Consider the following 19,105-nt stretch of genomic DNA (forward strand, 5'->3'; position numbering starts at 1 on the left):
ATCACGGCAGACCCGACAATGTTTGCATGAACACGCTTTTCAGCATCTCTTTATTAACCACTTTTCACACACGGTTGCTGTACCACCAACAACACAATAGCATAGATGGCACAGACATTAAGGCGGCGAGGCGTGATTGCGGCTGCCGCTCAGGTGCGTCGCCTCCCCTGCAGCGGCGCTGCAGACCACGCCCCGCCACACACATTAACCAGGTAAAAAGTGAATGAATAGTGGAATTGTAAAGCGCTTTGGGTGCCTAGAAAAGCACTATATAAATGCAATCCATTTTCATTATTATTATTAAATAAAATGTAATTTTCTCTGTAGCACTTCAGGGATTTCACACCTTAGTTGTTCACACAAAGCATAAAGGTAAAAAACAATATATACAGTGTTATCTTCATTTTAGATGTCAAAAAGTATTTGCGGCTCCCAGTGTTTTCTTTTGCGTGGAAACCGGCTCCAAATGGCTCTTTGAGTGTGAAAGGTTGCTGACCCCTGCAATAGAGTCTAGGATGTAGCTCTTGGATTTCTTTGCAATTTCTCTGAGCACTGCACAGTCTGACCTTGGGATGTTCCCTTCTACCAAAATTGTGACATTGTGTTAACACACACCTGCTTTCATAGAATCAGGTGCATTTCATTAGCAGCACCTTGCTGCTTACCCTCTTCATTCCTCTGTAACTAATGATGCACTTTATTTTTCACCAGATTACACAGAAGTCCTTTGACTAGGGATGGGTACCGGTATCCGGTGCCATGATGGCACCGGTTCTGACATAAACGGTAGTAACCAGACCGAAAAGCAGCGCACATTTCGGTGCTTTATTTCGGTGCTTTTTTTTCCTGAGCTGTGATACACTTTAGATTCTAGCCAATCATTTTACGTTTCCGAGGATAGTAGGCGGGTCCAGGTACGTACGTTCTTTTAGAGCAGAGCAACAGATTAAAAATGCCCAAGGCGAAGCGGTCAAAAGTCTGGCTGTACTTCACAGCAAAAGATGCAAACTCAGCAGCCTGCAACAAGTGCTTTAAGGTGATACTGTGCAAAGTAGCTAACACCTCGAATCTGATGAAACACCTGGCGATGCATAGCGTTTTTTTTAAAAGCCGAGAAATGCACCGTATTTGATGGCAGCAGCAGCCGTTCTTCTCTGCGTGAGTAGCTTAATGTCCGTGTGTAATTTACGTTGAGTAGGCTAACCACGTTATTACATTAATGCATGTAAGGTGAACTAGCAAACATCATCATAGCTACATGCGGCTGTCTTCTTGTTTGATGGCAGATGCTCCCTTCACCCTGGCCAAAAAGGCTAAAATGACCAAAGAAAAAGTGGAAAACAGTTAAACATGAGAGGTTTTTGGACAAAGTTTGTGTTTTTTCCATTGTTTAAGCACTGCTTCCAGCCAAGAGTGATACCATATATGCCCCATAGCTGCAGAAAAGGCTAACATTGTTATCTTTTTACAAAAAAACAGCTGAACATGAGAGGTTTTTGGACCAATTTTGTGTTCTCCATTCTTTAAGCACCGGTTTGAGCACCGTTTAAGCACCGGCACCGTTTCAAAAGTACCGGTTTGGCACCGGTATCGGATAAAACCTAAACGATACCCATCCCTACCTTTGACAATGTTCTATTCACACATACTTCAAATGATCTAAGTTACTTACTAACTTGACCTGGTAAAATGTAAAATAACCACACATAGTGGTTATGCATCTTAATGTCCACCCAATCCCCAATTACCAAGAAATACTTTTCAAGAAATCCTTCAGGTTTTTTTTTTTTGCAGTTTTCATATTTTGTGTCTCTCAAGGCATTTATGGTGTTTTACTCAATATAAACAAGTAAGTAGCTGTTTAAGAGATAAAGAGAAAATAACATTTTCCCTTTAAAAAATTACGCAGGATGTGTAAAACCTAATTTTACACATCCTGGACAATTGCTAGATCCTTTAAGCTCATTACCCAGCCACTTCATGTGGTGGTAGATGATCAACAAAACAGTACCCACAATTTGTTTCCAACTGAGTGCACCGAAAGGTCACTAGTTTAGAGACAAGAGTTACTGCTTCATCAGGCCGATGAACATCTTTAATATGTGTCTGTGCATTGTACCCACACAGTTTATGAATACAGTTTCCTAAACAACTGTGCATGCATTAGCTGAAACTTAGCACATATAAGGTATAAAAAAGCTTCTTTCTGCGATGTTTATGAAATTGAATTGAAAAGATGACGTGTTAACCTTTGTTTTACTTGTTTGCATTTTCTTCTTCTTATTATTCCTCTTCATTTGTAGTATGACATTATGGTTTTTCATACTGCTGTACTGTATATTGGGAAATATTACCTTGGCACTTATTTGTATAACCACGTATATTAAGGTCATGAAACCTTAAATATCTTAATCAAAAGGCCAGTTAGAGAATTAAAATGCACATTGACTGATACATCAAACAGAGAACTGGGATGATGTATTTGCCAAAAACTTTACAGCAGAGAGAGAGAGAGAAGAAAGCCCACAGGAATGTTCGCAGAGTAACTTATCATTTCATTAATAGTCTGTTAAAGACATCACATTTTCTTACCCTAAAACATTATTCCAACATTTCACTTTCCTTTCATGTTTCTTAGCAGAGAAAATTGTCTGGAGAGGGTTTTATTATAGCATGTGATTAGATTAACACTGTGAGTCAAAGGTCAGCTTATCACAGAGCACTAGGCTCCTCATTCCAGTCTCCTTTGGATGTAATGGTGAGGAAGCTTAGTGCAGGAACCTTGGCCTTCTAGTAACCCCTCTCACCTCCTTCACAGCAAAGTGCAAAAAACACAATATGGATGAAGACTCAGGTCAAGTGGGGGCACTGCAACGATAGACCTGTCTATAAAGGAAAGATCATGTTTCCTGACCATGGATGCTCTCCTTTTTTGATTGCTGGAACTGTCAGCACTGTCGGTAATTCTAAAACTGCCATTTTCCATTCAGAAATGTAATGATCTTACAATCTGTAACGAATCGTAGTGAACAGATATCCACAAAGTATATTAAAACAAGTAATCTCTTTGCTAAACTTTATCGACTTGGAGAAGGCGAATGTGAGCTTCTCGTTTGGTAAATTAGAGGAAAAAAAACTTTCTTTATCAAAAAAGAGCCTTGTTACTTTGGTCCAAATTGCTCACAAAAGGGAAACCGCATGTGTATTACTTTTGAACAGAGAAGGATTATTTAAGGATTTAAGGATTTTTTTGGCCCATATCTGGATGACATACCACTTACCATGCCAGAAGTCAGCCAGCAGTGCCGGGTTGACACCAGATCTGGGCTAGACCTGTCTGCTATGTGGGGTCCTGTTCTTTGATACCAAAACTTTGACTGATTTAACTGCCATAGGGTTCTGGCACAACACTGCAGAATCTGGGATAAAATGATTGTGAAGGGTTCTTTAATCAAAAGGATCCAATACACCAGTATCCACAGACATTTATACTGACTAGAAGAAAAAGACTATATGCTAATACTGGCATAATTATTTTTAGTGCTTAGGAACACCTCCGTCTGCAGCGAGAGAGAACTACATCAAGCCGTGACACCGATGAAGAAAGCATTATGAAGAATGACGAGGACATGTCCCATTTTTGCTGCTTCGTGAAAGCCCTGCTCCTACCAACTGCACTTATGCATCTGCGATGCAAGTTGGATCTCGTCCACTGTGTCAAATCACTAAGTCTTCACACTTGATTTCATTTGGGACAAGAGACATAGAGAGCTTAGTCTGGCTGATGAACAGGGTGGGAGTTACATTTGGACTGGAAGATTGTACATGACATCTTCCAAAGACATGTACCACTTCAAGTGGATTATATGAAATGTTCTCCATCAGCACGTTAAAATATTACATCACGGCTCCACCCTGAGTCTGAGTGACAAATTCATGGTCTGCACCTTTGTGAATATTGTAAAAGATAACAAACATGGCAGGCGTCATGCTTCTGACCTGACAGCGCAGGCTCACTCCTTAAAAACTGCTGTGTGGTCTCGGGAGTTATAAACCTAGACACCAAAATGAGATGGTTTGATTCAGGAGGTGATGTTTGGTCAGGAACAGAACAGGACACAGTGATCTGTTTCAAGTGATCTTTAAACCTGAAGGAGAGTTTTTCCAAATCTAAATCACGTAGGGTTTCTGATTGTTATGAGCAGAGGAACTACCTCATCTTTTACATCATATTAAAACTGTCACATTCAACTTGTGATTCTGGTTCGGGATGTGTATTTCTACTATTACGATTATATTTTTTTATTATTATTAATGCGACAGTAGATTCATTTATGTTTGTGCCATTAATCTTTCCACCTTCATCTTCATCTAACTAATAATGTATTATTTTCAAATAAAGTTAATACTGAGCGCTTCCTTTTATTAAACTTCTAATTTCAAACACATAAACACAGAAGTCCAGTGACCCGAGGAGAGAAAACATCAGAAGTGACAATCTAATGTGCTCCTATTCCTCCTCAGGGCTGAGGTCTACCTACATCTCTGCCAGGTATTGACTCCACTCAGCACTGCTTAGTGTCCCAAAATGTGATCTGAGTCAAGATTGTTTTTTGCTGCCTAAGGGGAATAACACCAATACAGGAGAGAAGAAGTACTTTAGCCAGTTCCATACAGTATGGTGCCATTCAGAAATGTTATTAAAAGGCACCTGGCTGCACGCCGTGTATTTGTTGGCTTATGCGGTATTGTACATATTTTGTACAGTTTACTGTACATATTTTGGATGAGTTTCAAGTATATAGTCTGAGGCTGGCCAGATTTAATGAAGAGGAGCAAAGGGGGTTAGTTTTTGTCACATGAAGCCTTTTTAGAGGTGATTTGTGCTGCGGTGAGCGCATGTCTGTAGAACTGTTTGGCCTTATAGACTGTAGTTTCTGGATGATCTGATATTGTCGTGTTGGTGTTGTTCCTGGAACAACATAGTAAATGTTGTTCCAGGATCAACATTGCAAGTGACCAATCACATTGTTGTGACATTATTCTTTTTGGTGACATTTTTGTTTGGTGGTGTGTCGAAACACTGGTCTAGCTACTGCCATTGTTTATCTTTACAGTAATAAATGCGTGTGGCTTCTGGGACTCTGAAGGTAGTTGACAGGTATCAGGAGGCCAAACATACACAGCGCTGGCAGTAGCTGAAATAAAATCTCAGATGTGGGAGGAGTTCAGTGAGGCCATGGAAGCTGTGTGACTGAAAGAAATTCTGCCAAAGCATCATGTGACAAGGAGGAAGTCATTTCCTCTGTTCCTGTAGAGTTCTGTTGCTTTAACTGGGGATATAGTTAGATGGTGGAAGAACATGCCCTCCACAGAGAACACTTACGATGGATGGATGCAACATAAGTTACATCACAACCTACAGTCACTAAAAACAATATCTGATTGATCTGCTTGTTTCTACTTTGTACACAACATCTTCTTTACTTCATAAGCATGTTGTCTGTTGAACATTAAAAATCTGGACTGTTATAATATAAACAATAAATAATCAGCATATTGATTTTATAGATACCACAATCCTGGAGTATTTGACAAAGGATTTGCTAAAATAATTTGAAACTATTGTTACTTCAGTTTACTTTTTTAGTATCTAGTTTTATAAATTAGTACAGTTTGATACATTTGAGGGTTTTATTTGTTATTTCTTTTCTAATTTTCTGTTCTTTTATAATTATTCACACGTGTCAGTCTTATTAAACTACTACACACTTTACCCACATTTTCTGTACTTGTATTGAGAAAATATATAAAAGTTAGAGCTACGAAGTTTTGGCTGTTAGTCTAAAGACAGAACTTTATGAAGCTCTGTCTGTAGATGTGATTCATAGTCAGTGCTGATGACCGTTTTGTTTTCCATACTCTCTTTACATCCCCGATATAAACATTGTCCTGGTCACACACCACAAACAGTCCCAGTTAAGTCTTGTCTTATACCGTGTGCACAAAACGCCTAAGGTGGTTCTATAAAGTAGCTCTACACCAAAACACACAGAAGTAAGCAGCAGTAATGACTGGCATGTCCTGTGTACTGCAGGTTTATGTATCAAGCTACAAACACTCACTACACGGGCTGTTTGGATGGTGCCCAGCTATTCTAGTCATTCCATCTTGGTGGCAATCTGTTCTGTCAACAACATCCTTGTTTTCCAACATTTTGCAGAGGAGACAAGTGACAAGAAGAAGCTAATTAATCTCACAATCATCTTGTGATTATTACGCTCTCACTTCCACAGGTGCCGCATGCTGCCTCTCCTCAGGAGAGCAATATATCAGCTAGATGGAGGAGGTCAGTCAGCACAGACCGCCAGCATCACTTGACTCTCTCGAAAGGAAAGATATTAAATGCACACAGGGCAGCTTCTGGCAGTGTGGACTGAGACAAGGTGTTAATTGATTAATGTGGAATCAGAACGCTAGGGCCCAGCCAGTTTACCACCCTCATTAGACAGATGAAAGGCTTGTTTATTAGCTCAGCAGTCACAAGACAACTACTAAAAATCACAGTAATATATGCAATGGGAGCTGACAGAGGTCCTGTATGGTGATGGACAGGAGAGGAATGTGCGGTATACTGTATCGGAATATCAGTGGCTTTGCTTGTAAAGATAACAATAGGTGGTTGTTAAAAAAAATGGGACAATGACGGCATGTGTCATTCAAAAGGAATAAGAAACACTTATTATAAGCTACCTTTAAAGCATAAGAGATCAAAGACTGCAGAGTGAAGCAGCTAAAGTAGAAGAGATACCAACTGCCAACATTCCAACATTCCTCCTGAGAGCTTATGCCAGTGGTTCCCAAACTTTTTTTGCTGGGCCCCCCTTTGTTTTACAAGAAAAAAGTTTTACATCTCCAAAATGTCAGGAGTAGTTAGTCATTATGAGATGTGTTTGTGAACTAAAAATCAAGAATGTGGGATACTGTTTGTCCGTGATTTGAAGAGCCCAGCGCTGCTCCCGACGAAGGGAAAGCCAATCCTGCAGGGAGACCTACCTCGGCACTTGTGCAGGTGAAACCAAAGGGCAGATATGCTTCACCATATTTTCTAGTCTTTGGCTTGGAATGAAGTTGGTTTGGAAACATATTCAGCGATGCTTCATCTCCTGCTTTGCGTTTGTGTGGGCGCCCATGCTAGCAGTGTCCAAGCGTTTTGTTTTCTTTTCCCCCCTTTTCATCCCACGCCCCCCTGCAATGGCTCTGCACCCCCCTTAGGGGGCGGGCCCCACACTTTGGGAAGGTCTGGCTTATGCAAACATTAGAAAGGAAATGTTGGAAAACAGGTGGTATTAGTATTAATTAGACAGGAAAAAGGGTGTGAAAACAGATTGAACAGATAATGCATTTTAATAAATTACTAACACAACATCCCACCTGTCAATCTTTCAGCCCTGCAGTGATTATTTATCTTTGGTCTAACTACAGTTCTCTACATACGTGTCTATCAGTCACATCTAGCTAGCAGGCTCTTGTTGCAGCACACTGAATAGGGCAGTAATGTTGCACTATAAATTTGATGGGTTATGATCTATTGATGGATATCTTTTTTTTGTGGAATGAACATTTTATATATGGAAAAAAGGAACAATTATAGACCAGTGTCACAGTGCATATTATGCATTGCAAGTACATCTATGTTCTTTTTTCAGTTCTAAAAGAAATTTACAGTAGAACATCCTCACAGGGATGAAAATACAGAGAACGGTAAATAATTAATAGACTTGAAAAAGGAGTTCCATGGAAACGAATATTTTAAGAGTTTTTCTTTGGATCCACCTGACACTAATTTCATCAAGAAGAAATTTGGGTTTTTTCCTGATGCTTTTGTCAAGGATTTGTAACACACTGCAACATAAAGCAGTCTTCTAGAACACGAGTTTTAGTTTAAAATCATCCGGTAATGTCTAAAGGAAGGTTGTCACAACCAAATATTGATATTCCTTTTTGTGCTTTCCCACATGAGAGACCAGCATGAAAAAAATCTTATCTACACAACACATAATAAAATACCCACATGACTTCAAAGCTCTGACCCAAAATATCCATTCAGTCATCTCTTGGTGCATGATGGAAATTAGATATCTCCCTTTCTTACATTTCAGTGCAATGCTGGTGCTACTTACAGGTCTTCTTTCACAGTGTTGCAGTGCACAATACATACAATAAATACTTTACGTGTGACAGATTTCTCCAGCTAAATAAGCTTGAACAACGTCACAAAGTAAAAAATGTTTGAATAAACATTTAAAAAAAAATCAACACACTTTTAAGTTTTGTTTCCAGTGTAGAACAGGAAGGTTGTTTTGTTTAGCTGACCGTCCTCAATATTAGCATTTATGCTAATGGAACCTCAGTGCAAGCAGTGGCAAATATTTAGTTGCACTCATTCAGGGCTAGAAAGTATGACAGCTAAAAGGGTCTTCCAACAACAACAAAAAAAAAAAAATCAGGGTATATTGCTTACAGTGCATTACGCATTGAACTATGATGTGCACTAATGTGTCCTGTGCTTGCAGCAAGGCACAGCTGACCATGCCCGGGAACACCTAATTTCAGAGGCGTGCAGGAGAAGTCATTCCAACTGGCTCCTTTATATGTGGACTAGTGGCTCTAAGCTCAGCCATCCTCATTCGACGTCTAAAGGAGAGCCCAGAGACCCTTCGGAGGACGCTCATTTCCATGACTAGTATCCCATTCTTTCATTCGCTACCCACAGCTTGTGGCCATAGGTGCAGTAAGAATGCAGATTGACCAGAAAATCAAAACCTTTGCTTACACTCAGACGGATACGACCCCCAGAACACTGCAGATGTTCCACCGATCCATCTGATAAAATTCCCACTCGTCTTTTCCCCTCATTCATAAACAAAACCCCAAGACACTTGAACTCCTCCACTTTAACTGAATTAACATTTTAAATAGCACATTTCTCAGCTTAAAAAGAGACTAATAGACAATAACATTATGGATAAGATATATTAGCTCCTGAGACAGACTGATTGATCTGGTTTCGATATTCCTTCCACATTTTTGAAGCTCGTGCAATTTTAGCCTGCAGTCTCAAACTTAATGATTTAAACCAAATGAGGAAAGTCAATAAATGTACTTCTGCATGTGTTTTCCATAATGCCTGAATAATATTTACTTGTCTGAGCAACTGTTTATCATGCATACTGTATATAATTGGCTGGAAATGCTTGCCTCTATATAAAAAGCATTTTCCCATTTAAAAAACTCTCACAAACTCTTCTGCCTCTCGTTGAGATGCATTACAGGCAAGAAGAATACTGGATTGCATAAATAGCATCTTCCAAACCCACCTCAAAGGCTCTACTCAAGTGTATCAAAGTACTTGAAAAGAAATTAAATTGTTAAGATGGATGGTGCCTGACAGCTTATCAATAGAAGTGGGGGATTTAGCAGAAGCAAAACACTAGCAGCCGGTGCTAAGATTCTGCAAATAACAAGAATGCTATTGCTGAAACCCCCAACAGATGGAGAACAAAACAAACCTGGCTGCTACATTTCCTGGTTGCTAAGCACCACCTGGAGTTAATGAATGTGTTGTCAGGCTAAGAGGCATATGAGACAAGAGACAAAGTCAAAGTGTCTACTCAGAAGCATTAGAGAGTACCAATCTGCTGAGACTGCCGATCTGCAATTTGTCCTTGTGGGTCATTGTGGCATGCAGTTGTGTTTATACTTAGACTACACACAAAAAGTTAAGTTGGAATATTAACTAGTAAAAAAATCCCAGGTGACCACAAGTCGAAAAAGCCCGACTGTTTGGATCTGCTGACCATACTAACTATGCTCTCATATCAGTCATAAAAAGTTAAATGAAGGCTGTATGGTGCCCAGTAATACTTTTGATTTGATTTTCAGCAAAACCTGAGGTACTGCAGGCAGTTTTATAACAGAAAAAAAGGACTCACCACACATCCAGTGGAATCAAGCTTGCGGTCTGATATACAGCGGAAATTGCGACTGCAGCCACCGTTGTCTTTGGTGCAGTCTCTGACAGGTCCAAAAGAGTCCAGGAGAACCTCCAAAGAGTCAAACGATGAACTGATCATCAACTCCTCTCTGCAAATACAAAAGTAATACACAAAAGTAATTACTTTCAGCCAGGTGTATCTGTGGGGCTTTCAAAAAGTATATTTCATGACTACATTTTTCTTTTTTCTTTCTCCTCCCCCTGAAAGTGAAATTTTTTATACTGGATGCATTTCCTGACACAACCTTTACTGGGTTGTCTGCTGTCTGTTCTGTGTTTTTACAACTCTAAATTAACTTTCTTTAATGAATGGTAAAGTTACTTTCATACACATGTATAAAGTTACTTTGGCTCAGGACTGAACTGAATTTATAGCAATGCCAAACTGCCACTTTTCTAGGACACTGACTTCCTGGAAACAGCTGCCAAATGAATTTCATCACATCTTATCTCTGAGGTTGGTTTTTGCGTGACTTAAACTTAGACTGGTTCTCTGACAGCTTGGATGCACTACACGAACTTTGCATCAATTGAGCAACTGAGCTCTAGTCCAACATGACTAAACAGTACAAACCTACTATGCCTAACTTTTAAAGAAATATTGCATTTAAGTTTCTACTACTCTTATCTTAATGACCTTGTAGTACCATATCACCCTATTAGAGCACTTCGCTCTCGCTCTGCAGGCCTACTTGTTGTTCCTAGAGTATTTAAAAGTAGAATGGGAGGCAGAGCCTTCAGTTTTCAGGCCCCTCTTCTGTGGAACCAGCTTCCAGTTTGGATTCAGGAGACAGACACTATCTCTGCTTTTAAGATTAGGCTTCAAACTTTCCTTTTTGCTAAAGCATATAGTTAGGGCTGGACCAGGTGACCCTGAATCCTCCCGTAGTTATGCTGCGATAGCGTAACTGGACTGCTGAGGGATTCCCATGATGCATTGACTGAATATGTTTAATAGGCCTCTCTGCCTTGAATCATACTTGTTGTTAATCTTTGGATCTCTTCCACAGCATGTCTTTATCCTGTCTTCCTTCTCTCACGCCAACCGGTCGCAGCAGATGGCCCCGCCCCTCCCGGAGCCTGGGTTAGGGTAGGCTACCTTACAATATAAAGCACCTTGAGGCAACTGTTGTTGTGATTTGGTGCTGTACAAATAACATTGAATTGAATTGAATACTACTCCAATTTTTCCTCAAGATATGAGGAGCTACTGCCCAACAAAATGTGTAAGAAAGACCAGAGCAACAATATTTCATAAAGGAAAGGAATTTAAAGATTTTAATCAGGATTTTTTTTAACCGAACTTTGTTTTAAATAATAAAACTCTGTTATATAGTACCTTTGTCATTGCCAGAGCTCTCATCACTAACCATGCTGCAATAACCATCCATCTTCTTCTTCTGGCTGCTCCCTTTATGGGTTGCCTCCTTCTCACCCTTTCCCCAGCATCGTCTTCCATCACACTGACCCTCTGCATCTCCACCTCCAGTTTTTTGTTATAACCACCACCTTCCCCAAGTCATACATGATAGCAAGCATTCAGCATCCTTTGCTGTAAATCTGTTTGTTCTGTCATAAATCACCCCTGACCCTCATCTCACCTACTCCACCCTGTCTGCACTCTCTTCTTCACTACTCTCTACTACTCTATTTGAAAGATTGAACTGTTAAATTCAAATGTAATGCTATGGAAAAATATAGAAAATGATTCTTATAAACTTTTTTTTACATCAAATAATAATAATTATTATTGTTATTTAGGGCGATCGTGGCTCAAGAGTTGGCAGTTCGCCTTGTAATCAGAAGGTTGCCGGTTCGAGCCCCGGCTCGGACACTCTCAGTCGTTGTGTCCTTGGGCAAGACACTTCACCTACTGGTGATGGCCAGAGGGGAATTATAAAGTGGAATAGTAAAGCGCTTTGAGGGTCTCAAAGAGCGCTGCATGAATGCAATCCATTATTATTTAAACTAACTGTATATTTCTGTACATTTAAGTATTTTTATTCATATTGCCGCATTCATTGACCTTGTTTATAGGTAATTTCATTGTTTAATCACATTAAAATGTTCCTAATTTTAAGCACTTGAAAAAAGGCAAAATCCCATGTAAAAGTAGGGCAAGAAACTGTATTGTCATCACTGAAAATAACTGTATTTTCATGAGAAAGTTATTTTCTGTTATTTTCTGGTATTATTTTGGCGCCCCAGCTGCCGGGATATTACTGTTTCTTTAGGATTTTTTTTTTGCAGTGTGGTTCAGAGCTGATCCCTGATGTAACAGCCAGCTTGAAACCTTTGTCTCTCATACCACACCCCTCATCGCTGTGTTATTGTCCTCCACCCTCACATACTTCATCGCTCCTCCTCACTTCCTCATGCAGTCCTACAGTTCCTCTCTTGGCACCTTATCATATGCTGTCTCTGGCTCCACAAAGACACAGTGTAACTTCTGACCTTCTCTGTACTTCTCCAGCAAAGCTCCTCTTCCTCAGCATGAAGCCATACTCCTGCTTCTTAACCCAGCTTCATCTCTTTCCCACAGCCTCATGGTGTGGCTCACTTATTCCTCTCTAGTTACTACAACTGTGCATATCAGCCTTGTTCTGGAAAATCAGTACCAGTACACTTCCATTCCCCAGGCATCCCACCATAGGTATGTCATCTGTCAATGATCTGTCAGCAATCTTTTATATGACTGGCAGCTTGTTCTGCACCAAATATTCCACATCGATAAGCTGTAAGGAAATCTACAGACAACCGGACATTTTTTTAGGGTGAGGACGATCTAATCTAGCGTTCCCTTCCACAGAGGTGGCGATCCTAGTGACTTAAATAATTACCATCCCTCTTAAAATGGCCTTACCTAGCAAAAATCCCTAATAAATTATTATCTAAAACTGTATTTGGGATCAAATAACATTTTACAACCAGAGCAGTCAGGATTTAGATCTTTCCCCAGCAGAGCTGTAGCATATATGCTTAATTATATTACTGCAGCTCTCCATAATTACCAGTAATGCACTGTACTTTTCATAGACCTATCAAAAGTATATGATTCAGTGGATAATGGCATTTTTAAAACAGGCTCGTTACTTTAGGTTTCTCGCGTTTCTACTCGGAGGTTACAGTAGGAGTGCATGTGTCGCGGTACTTCAGCATCTAGCTATTGCTACTGAAAAGGAGTGAGTTTAAAACAGAGTGACACTTTTTAAATTGGCAGGTATATAGAAATGCAACGTTTCTATTCGCCCAACAAACATCAGCACACAAACTATTTTTGCGCCATGTGTGGCCGGCTGAAGGTCCAGCTGCTGGACACAGTGAGAACTTTACTCAGAGATGGAGAAAGACGTGAGGCAGAGAGGACAGAAGGAAGAAGAGAGGTTAGATTAAAAGACGCTCAGTGACGCTCGATAAACTGCAAATTTAAAGCTTACTTCTACTGTTGTCATTTATAATCACATACTGAATTTCCACATGATGTGTTTTGATAAATTATGTAATTTCATACTGTGATACAAAACTAAGCCTGTACTTTTTACTTTTACTTGAATAAAGAAGTAGATTTAGTACTTCAACTTCACTTGGAGTATTTTTTAAAACAGGTATTTGTACTTCTACTTAATTAAAAAATGTCTGTACTTTTACCACCTCTGATTATTGAACATGTACTGTATAATGTGCCTGTCTGTATTTTTCTTTGCTTTGTTTGGACATTGTTCCCAATCTTAGTGAGACTGTTTGTTTAATTAAAGGATTTATTATAATATCCTTCTGAAGAATCAATACTGTTTTAAAAAGTATACGAAATGCTAGCTTCAAACAAACTAATACTTCAACATCCAATTAGCGATGCCTCGATGTCAGGAATGTTCCATTCACTCTCATTATAACTGATTAGGTTATCACATTTCTTTAGATCATATTTCAGTCTGGCAGGAAAATGAGGAACTGTCAGAGCAGTGCTTCAACAGTCTGCTTTGCGAGACATGTTCTGACACTCGGCTCTCATTTTTCTCATAAAGAGGTATCTTCTTTCATGAATTACAAACACCTGCATGTTTAATTCATTCTGTGTAATCATCATGAGAAAAGCAATGAGTTTTTACAGCACAGTTGTTATGCAAAATAGCAGACTTGTGAGATAAGACACACCATGAATTCATTGCTTTAACCTTGCTCAGAGCACTCACTTAGAGTAACTACGATTTATTTCTTTATTTATTATTTTTGCCCGTAAACCTCTTGCAAGGTCAATGAGCAGATCATCCAGTAGAGGGGCACAAGTGTAACTACTTGAGATGGTTGAGGATGAAGAACAAAGCAGAGTGCACTGCTGCTTTTCCTCACAGAATCTAAATCAGTAGCTATTTTTTCAGAGGAATAGTGCTGCTGGTGATAAAGAAGAACTGGTGTAATAGCCTTGCCATGAACCTTGGCTTAGCAGGGAAATTGATGACTTCTGTGGAACTAAAAGAAATATTTAGTTTTCAACTTCCCTAACTCCCCTCTGAATTCCCTGGTAGAAAAGGAAGCGAGTTTCCTTCCCTTTCACACTCAACTTAATGTTATATTACAAACCAATTTTTCCATTATAATTGCCCACTGCTTTATTGTCATTTATTCAGAGGGAACCTATTGAAGAGAGCTTCAGCAGATGATGAAACTAACTGCAAGTTCGAATGCTAGAATATTTTAGAACCCTAATTAAAGTTAAATCACACCCAAAAACTGTGGGTGACACTACTGTGTTTACCATTAAACATCCCACAAGAGAAGAAAAAAAGGTTCAAAGCCTTGTTGGTGAGTCTTTGAGGCTACTACAACATTCATTATATCCCAAAGTATCAAAGCGCAGGAAAGAATGATCATCATAATGTCCATTTGGGAGGAAATATTTGGGCGTTTGGATATCAAAACCAACTTAATGCAGACAGGACAAACATTTGGGAAAGCCAAAGGGTTAGATTCAAGAAAAAATGATCTGATTACAACTATCTGAAATGCTTTCGCCCAACTATGTCTGCCAAACTGAATTTAGGGTGAGGATAGCACAGGAGAAATGTTAAAGGCTTTTTTATTTCAGGAAACGGTTTCAGTATTACACAATTTTGTTGTACAACAGTGGACCATGCTTTGAGCTTTCATGCAAAGATTATTTTAAAGAAAAATTCTCAATTAATTAACGAAACATGCAGCTGGTTTAGGTTTTTCATCGGGGAATAAAATGATGATGTAGAGGTCTCAAAAACTAACACATCAAATGACACACTTATAAGACTCATGACTATCCCTAAACTCTTTTACATGTTTCATTACATCCCATGTGCAATGTTTCTGGTGCTCAACATTAAAAAGGAGTCATCCCCTCCAGGCATTAAACATGGAACAATACGATCACTAGATCTCTCTCTGTAAAACAAGGTGGTGTTTGATGGGAAGGAAGTCCTCAAAGTTTCAGCTTTTCTGTTGGATTACAGTTTTCCAGATTCAGATCAGATTATAATCTTTTAATTGGCACTGACAATGGATCCAAACACACTTATCTAATTAGAACGACAGACGACCGACAATTAAAACGGTAATCTGACCTAAGTGATGTTACAGTCAGTACACCATCGCTTTATTGAGTCATTGGAATGACTTACCTTGTTTAACTTAAAAACTAAAATTCTCACCAGAAAAGCAAAACAAACAGGTTAAAATACAGTTAATTATCCCGATTTTATTAAGAGCTTCTGCTGAAGTAGTTCTGTGTTATGTAACAAACACACTGGATTAAAAAACCAAAAAAGTCACACTGGTAATGTTGAACAAGGACATGTCATATATTTATAGAGACAGCTGCCTGCTTTTGAAATATAAACTGAATGTAAGCCTCAATTATTGGAACCATTAACATGAATGAAACGGTTATAAGTAAATGTGTGATTACATGCCAAGTTATACCCTGCAGCGGACTTATTTTTGTTCAGACAGGGAGGTGAAACTCACCATCAACAAATGAAAGGAAAAATATAGCGTCTTTCTGAATATGACTTCCTAATATCATTGATACAATGACAATTACAATGACAGCTGATTGGCTCTCATACAACGCACATAGAAATACATACGTTTTTAGGAATAACATCTCAAAACAATGCAAACACATATAAATAATAAAGTATTTCCAAAATTCTTACTGATTTTTCACCAAGTCATTTTAATTATGACGCCAGCTAATCAGTAGGGACTCATCCCTCAGCCAGTGAACATGACATATTGACAAATTTATAATCAAACACGTGTGAACACAGTTCAAAAGAGTGCAACAGCATGTTCAAGAAGGTGCTAACATTGTTCCCTTGGCCTCTGGAGAAGCTGAGAGGAGCCTTCATCGGATCACAGAGAAATGACACATTTACACAGCAATAAACTGCCAAATGAAAATGAAATGCTAAAGAGTGAGATATAATTAAAGAATGTAAACACAGCAAAGGGACGTAAAGAGGCTAAATATGAATACATTAATTGTAAATGTGAGTGGCTGAATGAAGAAAGATAACTGCTGAGCTGGTGACAAATAATTCCTTAGAGGTGTTCAGCGGTGTACAAAACTTTCTCATAGTTTCTGCTACCGCAGCCAATTTGATGAGAAATGGTGGTTCCTACAATATTGCTTTAAATGAAAAATACTCAGAGCAACCTGGTGACAGAATTTCTGGGCTCTATACCTACATCTCTGCACCTTATTCTTCTCTTTATCCATATTTTTCAGGCATTTAAAAAAACCTTTTAAACAAACAACTGTGTAAAATACTTCTGAAAGTACTTCTCAAAGTGCCAAAGAAATGGAGGAAATACTGTGTCCCCCACATTTCTGCATTTCATCTCACTCCATATAGATGCTGCTTCCAGCGCTGACAATAAACTCTAACACTAAACAACACTGAACTCAGACATCATATCATCATTTCTGTCAGTAACAAGCTAAAAATATACATATGTCCACTTCCATTCCTGTTCTGATAACTAATCCTTTCAACCAGCTGTGGCTCAGGCAGCACTTTTAGTTAGTAAAACACACACAGCTGGAGTCTTACATTCATATGTGTCTATACGTCGCTTTCATCAAATTGGTTTTGTATGCCTGCAACACACACCCAAATATTTTCTCCCGATAATTAATCCTTTTTCTTGTTCAGTGTGAAATTCATTGAAACAATATTTGATAAATAATCACAACAATCCTCTCAGAGCCACATCAGTATAATGAACCAAGTCAAATGACTTTGCTTCTATTTAAAAAAGAAATCACTAAGCGTGAAAATTCATCAACCTCAGTGGCTGACAGATTTAATAAATGGCCTTTCCCCATTGGTATTCAAGCGATTCAGGCACATCAGGCAAGTGAGGTCTTTTGGGCATGTCCTACCAGGACCACAGAGGGAGACCCCAGGGGTGGCCCATGGCAGCCTGGAGAGTTTATATATGCCCGTTGTCTTGGGAACACCTTGGTGTCCCCCAGGTTGTTGCCTGCTTTAGTGGGAATCTGACAAATGTTGTTCTTGTGACAGTGTCAAGGGTCCCTTCAACTCTGTCACCACTGTCCCATAAAATATCTACATGTAGAGCTTCACAGTTAAACATGTTTAAATGTGGTAAATATTTTAAATTTTGTGTATTTTGGATCAAAGTCATTCAATTTCAGGCTAAAAAATGACACTGCATTTGACGAAGAGCACTATAGACCAACTCTTGCAAGTAAGGATTGTGTTATAAATGGCCGTCACATCGTCTTCTGTCATCTAAAGTTGTTATTCTCTTACTGTTTGACAGATCTATGGTTTTCCATTCACATGTATAGAACGCAGAAGCCAAACTTTTTCATTGTATTCTTTTTAGTGACAGTAGAGTAGCCCAGGGGTGTCAATTTATATCTGTCTTCCTGCCATTCAGCCTGCTGCTCAACCACTTTGATCCAGAAGGTAACTGAAACAACTGCTGTTAAACTGCAAAGCGATTCAGTTCAGGCATTCATGGTCCTCGCAGAATAAAATCTACTGACATCTTCTGTTTTAACTCCAGATTGACACCTTTGTGATTTTTTTTCCTTTAGGAAGTGGCTTGACAGCGATCACAGATGACACATCATTCTTTCAGCATGGGTCATCAGGTGGGCAGCTGCCTTCGTGGATGTCTCATTAATTTAAGAGCAGTATATCAGATGACTAAATCACCTGAGGGCTAATCCATTAATCCCGTCATCTTAGATGAACACCCTTCATATCCAGCCACAATTTTATTTTATGCCGAAATCTAGTTGGCCCTGTTTATCAATAATGAGTTGATATTTTATGCAATCAATAACAAATGTACCCTATAACTATGATACACAGAAACATGTCTGAAGGTGTTTTCATGAATGAAATTAATCAGTTTTTCTTTACATTTCTGAACTCTTTGGGATTAAAATATAAAAAAAGCTCCCTCAGTGTTTATGAGGCTTCACAAAAATGCTGATAATCACCTGGTGAGTCGAACTTTACCTGGTATAATATTCACAGGGAAAATAAGTAAAACAGAGCAGAGCTTTACACTGTTACACACTAACTTGTTGACACTGAATGTTTCAGCAGACACTAAAGGACAATACCCACTAATGACTACGTGGACCGAGCTCTTCTCTACAAACTAATCCTGTTCCGACATATTTTTTCTCAAACATAATAAATCATGTTAACTGTTAATCTGGGTGAATCTTAAAGCTTTCCACCAACAAGCAAAGTCGGTTCTGCATCAAACTAATTACTGGTCTGTCCTTCAAGTAGAAGTGAGCAGCAGTGCTCGAGGTCTACAGAGATGATCTTACAGAAACCTGATCAGTAATACTGTTGATATTACTGTTGATTCAGTCTTGTGTGGATATTTTTTATCCGTGCACCAAAAGAATTAAAATTATATTATTACCTAAACTCTTGTCTTTGTGTCATATGTCTTAGAGGACCAGGGATCTTTTAGAGTAAATATTTTGACTTTCGCATTATTTACAAAGCTTGCTGCCAA

At 39.0% G+C, this 19,105-nt stretch overlaps 1 protein-coding gene across 9 annotated transcripts in view; it reads right to left on the reverse strand.

The window, feature by feature from the left end:
- The window catches only part of astn1 (astrotactin 1), a 439,026-nt gene that overhangs the window by 233,441 nt on the left and 186,480 nt on the right, over positions 1 to 19,105 (reverse strand). For all 9 annotated transcript variants that reach the window (XM_084912727.1, XM_084912726.1, XM_084912725.1 and 6 more), the window contains one exon: positions 9,996 to 10,146. In XM_084912727.1, coding sequence (XP_084768853.1) covers positions 9,996 to 10,146 — 151 coding nt within the window. The remainder of the gene's footprint in view (positions 1 to 9,995; positions 10,147 to 19,105) is intronic.

This window comes from Perissodus microlepis, chromosome 18 (genome assembly GCF_051167445.1).
Source record: "Perissodus microlepis isolate ML-2025 ecotype Zambia chromosome 18, ASM5116744v1, whole genome shotgun sequence".
Classification (NCBI taxonomy): domain Eukaryota; kingdom Metazoa; phylum Chordata; class Actinopteri; order Cichliformes; family Cichlidae; genus Perissodus; species Perissodus microlepis.